The sequence below is a fragment of the Nicotiana sylvestris genome, chromosome 8 (assembly GCF_000393655.2).
Source record: "Nicotiana sylvestris chromosome 8, ASM39365v2, whole genome shotgun sequence".
NCBI classification, from domain to species: Eukaryota; Viridiplantae; Streptophyta; class Magnoliopsida; order Solanales; family Solanaceae; genus Nicotiana; species Nicotiana sylvestris.
This window is the reverse complement of record NC_091064.1, coordinates 81,778,805-81,787,340: the sequence shown is the minus strand read 5'-3', so window position 1 is coordinate 81,787,340 and position 8,536 is coordinate 81,778,805. Positions and strand designations below refer to the sequence as shown.

Genomic DNA, 8,536 nt, shown 5'->3' with positions numbered 1-8,536 from the left:
AAACTTGAAGGGATTTCTGGTACCACAGATGCGGGCTCCCAAGCACAGATGCGCAACCGCTTCTGCGGTTATCTGCTCGCAGATGCGGTTTCTGGCAAGATACCTTATCTCCTTAGATGCGTTACGTTTCTCGTAGATGCGGGGTCGCTTCTGCGGCCACTCTTCCGCAGATGCGGAATCACAGGGGAGTTTTGCATTGCTTTCACCCCCTTTTTGCTCAATTCCACTTTAATTGAGTTCAAATCACTTCATGACATCATTTACCTTAAAATCTAATAATTCACACCATAACAACATCATATTATAGTTAAAGGACATAAAAATTAAAGAAAAGAGACTAGAATGAGTGGTGAAATCATTACTCATCAGGGCTCGGTAAAATCCAACTGATCAATGGTTGCACAATAGGTGCCATACCCGGCCGACTATAGCGCGGCTCGGTAAAGTAAACAAATACATACATATATATACATACATACATATATATATATATATATATATACATATATACATATATATATATATATACACATATACATATATATATATATATATATATATATATATATATATATATATATATACACACACACACACATATATATATATATATATATATATATATATATATATATATATATATATATATATCTGGACTCATGAAATCACATTTTGAACCTTTTCGAAGTGTTAAGTTCGGTAACTTCCGAATACGTTGTTAGAGCTAACACGTCATCATGAATCTTATAAGAATAAGGATATACAATAACATTTGATAACATAAGAATAAGAGAATCAAAATCAGCATCAATAGTTCCATAAGAAGGGAAGCGATGTACATACTGCTAGATTTTGAGAGTGGAGCATCTATGAAAGCTCGTTCATTTACATTATGTACAATCGAAGTCGTGCAAAGGAAAAAAAGGAATAGTCGCACATACCTTTGTCATTTACTGAACTAATCATCGCATAACTTCCCGTAGCACTTCAATCTCCACCGAGACAACATAACCTATGGTTAATGCCATGGACAAACTTAAAATACATTTTTAAGCTAGTAGCTCTCTTATAGAAAATTAGGCAACACTTACCATATATTTTCTTACTTTCCCAATTTCAAAACAACACCAAACAACAGCATTAGCAATATCAATAAATAATCTCATCCATCAAGCTTCTCAACAATGTAAGAATAATACCAACTCAAGCAATAGTACAACGAGTGGCAAACTCGATTTACGATTAACAAAACTATGAATTAAAACCACTTTTCCTTCAAAAATATGTGATAAACAACAACCACAACATACTTAGTTTATTCCATGAATTTACAGCCATAAAATATCATAAGGGGGCTCACAAAACAATTCAATACATAACGACAACAAAATAACGATTTTCGACCTTTATCTTACGGGTTTTCAATCATACGAGCTAGCCATAGCTCCTAAAAACTTAAATACATGTAGAGTAAAAAGTTACTTACCTTCAAACAGATAGAACAACTAGAACTTCACCATAAAGTATTCTTCCAACGCAGCCACAACAACAAGGAAGAGAAACTAGCAAGCACTTTGGGTTTCTCGGCACTAGAATTGTTTTGAAGTACTTGAAATCACTTAGGATTGATATGAAACCCTTGGGAGAGTGTTTTACAGAACCTAAAACACTTAAAACAGCCCTCCCCCTACAACATGAGCTGGAACCACACAAAAATCAGCAACCACAAGAGGAACAAGAAACTCACTAACATGATGAGATTTTTAACACTTGATTTGTATTGTTTGTCCTTTGTTTGGGTCTTGGATCATGAGAGAACTTTAAGAGAAGGTTTCTAAGTGTCCAGGGTATGAAGGGAGTGAAAAATAATGAGTGAAAAGGAGTTGTAGGTATCACATATATATCAATATATTTCCATCGCCTCAAGTGGGTACGTGGGCTGACTGCGTAGTCTCGGAAAAATACGAATATCTCTCCACTCAATATCGTATTGACAAACGGTTTAATGTATTGAAAACTAGACTCTTAGACCTTCAATTTCAGTAGACGGAACATTCCATAACTCCAATTATATTGGGAGAAATTCTCTGTGACATTAGATCCAAATTTCAAAATAGAATTATGAAGGTAACTTGCGATAAATTTTTCCCACTTTTGTCATACAACTTGCTTAAATTCAAAAAATATGATACACGTATTATATGATTTAAATACCTCAAAACATGACCTCCTTATCATATTAATCACCCCTAGATTTTTCTCAAAAGCACTGATTATAATATTTTTAATTCGTTTAACTTCCAACGCTCTCGATAATTCCTTAACACTTGTTTCAACCCATCACTTTCTTCGTAAAGGTCATTAACTTCTCCAGCTCATATTGATTCACATGCGATGCATTCTAACATGAAAGTATGAGGTGTATCATCATTCCCCCTTAGGAACATTCATCCTCGAATGTAAAGGCATCTGAGAGGAGAAACTCTCTCTAAAAAAAGATTTACTGAAAAGTTCGGCAGAGCTCCTTTATTAATTTGACTATCCCAAACCTATCAAGCCGCCACACAACATGGCATATATCTCATAGGGCCACAAACAAATAGTAATGTCTCATTGCTCCCAAAAATGATATAATGTCTCATCTCAGAGTATAACCTTCCATTTGAAGCAATTGAGGGTTCTTAGATTTTATTATTTCTTGTGAGATACTCACATTGAAATAGAATCTTCAGACTGAAGTAAATGAGGATATTTTAACTCCTTTCGACTTTCGATTCCTATGTAATTCCTCCACCTTCTTAGGGTGCTACAAGATTTCATGGGATTACATTTCTTGTTCCCTTCATTATACCATAAATTCTCCGCTACATGCATATCATCTATCCGTACTACCAAGGGGAAATTTCAATGGATATCTTCCACACAAAGACATGGAAACCGGGTGAATGAAACTTCATTCCGAGGGCAACTCTAATTCATATGTCATTTGGTTTGTACTTCGAATAATTTGATATGAATCTTTAATCTTAGTTAACTTGTCGCACAATCTCATTACGTCTTTCATGGGAAAGATTTGCAAAAAGACCCCCCACCATTGACTTGAAATTTTTAAATCCCATTATCGTGTGTTAAAATACGATTCATAGTTTGATATACTAAAACAGGCCCGAACAATTCTATCGTTCAAACTATCTCAAGGACAATGTATCCATTTTGCCACTCTTCGCAATAAGTTATTCTGTCAGGCTTAAATTTTGTTTTTCGTGATCCTCATTTTATGGCTGTACTAAACTCAATAAGCAGTAATTGATTATCTCCCCCTTCTGTGAAGTCTGTCACCTTTGTTTATGCCATATCTTTGGCTCAGTTTAACCACCCCAAAAAATCCTCTAGGAAGTACTAACCTCCATTGTACCATCCCCTCTTTATCTTCTTCTTGTTTATGTTTTGTCATCCAAACAGCAACCTCGTTTCATCATACCAGAAAACAGAACTGGCAAAAGTCAGCAGAAAAAACACAAGTCCACCACCATCGTCTTCCTCTACTCTCTCTCTCACTTTTTTCCCGTTTTATTTTTTCAACCACCATGAAAACTGACAAGATCCATTATAGATCTTGACCATAAATTGCCAAAATATCACTGCCTTATCCCCCTCCTCCATCATTTTTTTCTACTCATTTTCTCTTTCTTCTTTGCAGTTTATTAGATATAACAACTTAGGAGGTTCCAGAACTTTATGAACTTAGTCGGATAATGGATCCTCGTCTCGGATCTTCTCGTTATTTTTTATTTTTCGGTGACCTTTAGATATCTTCTCATGTTAATAAAAATATTTTCCGGTGACCTTTAGAAATTTTTTCATGTTACCACTGTGCAAAACTTTGATTTAGACTTTAGCTAACAAGGAAGCACAATCACGTGATAAACTATCTATTCAATTGTTATCTCAACTTAATCTCATTTTTATTTATTTGTTCTAACCTCTACTTAGAAAAAAGATGACCTCAAATAATAATTGCTAGGAACAATGCGAAAAATTTATTTTGGTGATTGCTTTGGAACAACATCGGAACCTGCTCGTATTTAGTAGAGTTATGTTTGGTGGGAGTTTTAGGGTTGGATAATGGGTTGGGTAAGAGAGGAATCGGGTATTTTAAATTGGGAATAGGCTAATTGAATTTGAGAGTGACATGTGGCCAGCCCTCTGAATAAGGGGTAGATCTGAATAAAATTATAATGGTAGGGTCATAATTGACCAAATAGTATATCAGAGGGCACTTTTAAATAATATTCGATTGCACGGGGACAATATTGATCCTTTGCCGTAGAGTATTTAAGTCATGGAAAATTTCCTGAAGGTCATAAAGCTCCTCGGGCGCTACGGACTAAGGCTACTTGTTATTATCTTGTTGATCATCAATTATATCAAATGTCTTTTCAAGGACCATTGACTTGGTGCTTAGGGAAATTATAGGCTGATTATGTGATTAGAGAAGTTCATGGGGGAGTTTGTGGAAATAATTCTGGTACGGACTCATTAGTTCTTAAATTGATAATGGCTGGTTACTATTGGCCTCGGATAGAGCAGGACCTAAAGGCATTTATACAAAAATGTGATAAGCTTTAACGTCATGCGCAATTAGTGCATCATCCGGCAGAGCTTCTGCATTTGGTGGTGTCACCATGGACATTCATGAAATGGGGGATGGCCATAGTTGGTCTTTTGCCTCAAGGGCCCGGACAGGTAATTTTTTTTAACTAATTGTTTTACTAATTAGGTTGAAACAAGTGCTTACAAAAAGATTGGAGAGTGAGAAATGATTGATTTCATTTCGCATCATATTATTTGTCGGTTCGGAGTACCAAAATAAATTGCTTGTGACAATGGGCCACAACTTATAGGTTCCAAAGTCACAAAGTTTTTGGAAGGATTGAAGATTAAAAAGATTACATCTTCTCCATATCACCCAAGTGCTAATGGACAACCAAAGTCAACCAACAAGGTGATAATTTAGAACACCAAAAAGAAATTAGAGGACGCTAAATGCAATTGGCTAGAAGAGCGATGGGGAGTGCTATGGGCATATCGAACAATAGTAAAGTCAAGTACGGGAGTGTGGTGCGGAAACTTTGATTCTGGTGGAGATTGGGGAACCAACCATAAGGTATTCCTGGGTAAACAAGGAGGCAAATAATGAAGCAATGCAGATTAAGCTATATTTGCTTGAAAAGTGTCAAAATTTAGCATATGTGAGGACGGTGGCACAAAAATAAAGGACAGAAAATATTATAACCATAAAGTAAATCTTCGATATTTCAAATTTAGAGTATTAGATTTTCTGAAGGTGACTCAAAGTACACCAGAGGCTGGGAAGCTAGGACTAATGTGGGAAGGACCTTACCAGATTTTTGCTATAACCGATAAAGTTTAATATTAATAGGAAAATCAAGGTGGAGCAAAATTACCAAGCAATTAGAATGTGATTCATATAAAAAGGTATTACTATTGAAGATCCTAATCGATACTGAAAGTATGTGCTGCACTCTTTTTCTCTTCGTCCAATTTTTGTCCCAATTGGATTTTTCTGGCAAGGTTATTAATATGGCAACAACATAAAGAATACTAAAGAAAAGGATCATCAACGATAGAAAGAACTCCAGTGTTTGAATTCTCATACTTAGAATCCGAACAATAGGGGAGACTATCGTATATTAGAGCACTAAAAGTATCATAAAGACTAGGGACTTTTAGAACCGGAAGATGATTCTTATCAGGATTAGGGACTATTTGATTAGCCCCAAAGAAATAAGTAGTACAAGTTAGCCACATGTATTAACAACTTTATTTACTTAAGAAAATAAATAGTTATGTAAATGTACTATTAGAAATGGATGGAATAAATCGAAGTCCATTTTTTAATGTTATTTCTTGTCCAAGTGATATATTAAGATCTCATTTGAAAGTTAGTTAAACTTCAAATACTTGTACAAAAATGAATAGGAGACGTCCTCTTCAAGAGAACCGTAAATATAAGGGTCATCTCTTATGAAATTCTCATAGTCAAAAAGTAGGCACCAGAAGTATGAATATCCCAGATTAAAGTTACCGGATGTAAAAAATTCCCGAGCTTGATCAAACAAAAGGAATATTTTTGCACAGTAATTAAGTAAAAGATGTCTTTCATTTCATAGAATATCAAACTCATTAAGAAGTTTCATCATAGTTACAACAGAAAAAAAATATGTACATTAATTGATTTTGTTTGCAAAATTCGAAGGAAGAGAAGTATCTTCTGCCTCTTTTGTAGATGAAGGTTATTGCACATTCGGTCCAATACCTTTATCCTTATCTTCTTCTTCAACTTTTTCTTCGGTTTTTTAAGACTCCGAACTTATGTTCAAAGAGCTTGAAGCAGTGGGCCAAGCAGGAATGTTATCGAAGGGAGTTGTCTCTAATTCACGAGCCTTAGTGATGCAACCATCTATGGTTGCAATGCCTTCTTTTGCCTACTCCAATGTTTTCTTCCATATGTCATAAATTGCATAAGTCTTTTCAAGGTGGAATAAGTCTTCTTGATCTTGGAGTTTGGCTTGAAGCTTCTTGATTTTGAAATGCAACTATTCATTTTCAGCCATCCCAATGTCATATGTCTGGCAAAGGTTAGTATTTGTCCTCGCGTGTTCGCAGTTCTGCTCCATAAACTTTTTGAGAATTTCCTCCATCATAGCTCTCTTTTCCTCTACAGCAGCAACCTCCTTAATTTTGGAACGTAAGCGTGCTTCCAAGTTATTGATTTTCTCCATAGAAGCGGACTCGTGTTCTCCTACAACAGCTACAACATCCTGCAGCTCAGCCCACTTGGCCTTAAACTCTTCAAGTTCTTTATGCAGTTGAGCGGCCTCTCGGTTGTGAGCTATTTTTTCTTGCTCAGATTGCTCCATCTGGGATTTAAACTCACCCATTTGAGTAATTCTTGCCTCTAAAGCCAAAAGACGGTCAACAAGTTGATCTTGCTCAGCAGCGATCCGATACCATTCGGTGGAAAGTTCCTCTTTAGCTTGAATCATCTTTTTCAAGCCCTTAGAGGCAAGGAGGTTAACCTGAGAAGTTAAAAACCACGGTTATAAGGATTGTTTACCTTGAAAATGGTAATTATAATTAAATTTGATTTTGTGGTTCTAAAAATACGTGATCTATTTTTATGCTAGTTGTTTAGGCAATAGATTCTAAGTGAGGTACTTGGAAACTAGATAAGATCTTGAAAACAAGATGATAACCAAACCGAATGACTGATAATCGGGGCCTCGAGCTTGCTTATTCGGGGCCTCAGGGTCGAGTCTGATGTCTCGCCGAGAGTAGTCGATGGATGACTAACAGTTATAATAAAATCAATGATGGCTCTTTATGGCCAATAATAAGCAATAAATGAAGAACAATAAATAAAACACAATGAATATAAGCAATAAATGCAAGTAATAAGATCAAGAGAATATGTTAGAGAGAAGAGAGAATGTTCTTGTGTATTAAATATTGAGCATCGGATCCTTTACAAAATGACAAGAATTCCCATTTATATATGAGGAGGAATCCCAACATAGTACAAGTGCATTTATTGAAAATATATGGCCATTTAATGCCTTGATCCGGGTCTGAACTAGCCCACTAGGCTTTTCCATCTCTAGCTACGCGCCTTGGGAACTTCCTACTTTTTCGCCATAACCATCGATCTGAATTGCCTCGAGGTTGGGCGTTGACAGCCCTTTGGGTGTTAATCTCGACCATAATCTTGAGCCTATAGAAACGTGCTTATGAAGCGCCGTAGTGACCGAAAATTGGACCTCCGATTTTATCGTATACAGATAGTCCTTGGGTTTCATGGAGTGAAACGATAAGAAACGACTTCGATATCTATCTCCTCGACCTTACCGCGATGATGGCAAAATTATGATGTAAGCCTTTGTGATAACTGAGGCGTCCCGTCGATTCACCTTTCCAGAATCATTCAATGTACCTTTTCATAATCGTTCGATGTACTTCCAATTTATATTCTCCAAAGTGATAATATTGTCGTCGGTCCAGTTCCCAAAAACGCATTGATTGCGCATGTCGGTTACGCTCCCACCCTTCCTATAAATGGAAGCCTTCTTGAATCAAACTTCATTCAAATGTTTTTCAACAACTCTTTACCCCTTTCTTCTCTTCATCTTCATCCATTGTTATTTCCCATATTTGGGGCTCGTGGTCTTAAGGTTACATGGCAGCGTCCTCATCAGTTTCGCCATGGCCTCTTTCTAGAGCTTTCCTTTCCCGAGCGGAATTGTACTGGTTTGTTATTGTTGTTGTTGTTGGCCCGAGGTAATGAGAGAAAAATCTCAAATTACCCTCGCATTAAAGGATATATGCACCACGAACTTCTACTCATCCTTCCTAATTACATGGTGCGGTGTCTCGTTCCTTTTGCTTTCCATGGAGTGAGATGGTGCCATCTACTAACTATTACATCCTGCATTGATGCAATGTGTCGAGAAGTGGC

At 36.4% G+C, this 8,536-nt stretch overlaps 1 protein-coding gene across 1 annotated transcript; it reads right to left on the bottom strand.

Moving 5' to 3' along the window:
- Positions 1-6,620: 6,620 nt before the first annotated feature.
- Positions 6,621-8,217, bottom strand: LOC138875285 (uncharacterized). The gene is made up of 2 exons (XM_070154107.1): positions 8,191-8,217; positions 6,621-7,103 (listed from the first exon to the last, which is right to left on the bottom strand). Exons 1-2 carry the CDS (start codon positions 8,215-8,217, stop codon positions 6,621-6,623), a joined length of 510 nt encoding a protein of 169 aa, XP_070010208.1.
- Between the last annotated feature and the right edge of the window lie 319 nt (positions 8,218-8,536).

Bases quoted from the DNA above. Each gene is read 5' to 3' on its own strand.
- LOC138875285 (XM_070154107.1), bottom strand. From the start codon at position 8,217: ATGGATGAAGATGAAGAGAAGAAAGGG. The intron at 7,104-8,190 runs GTAAAGAGTTGT...TTAACTTCTCAG, and splicing joins AAGATGAAGAGAAGAAAGGG to GTTAACCTCCTTGCCTCTAA.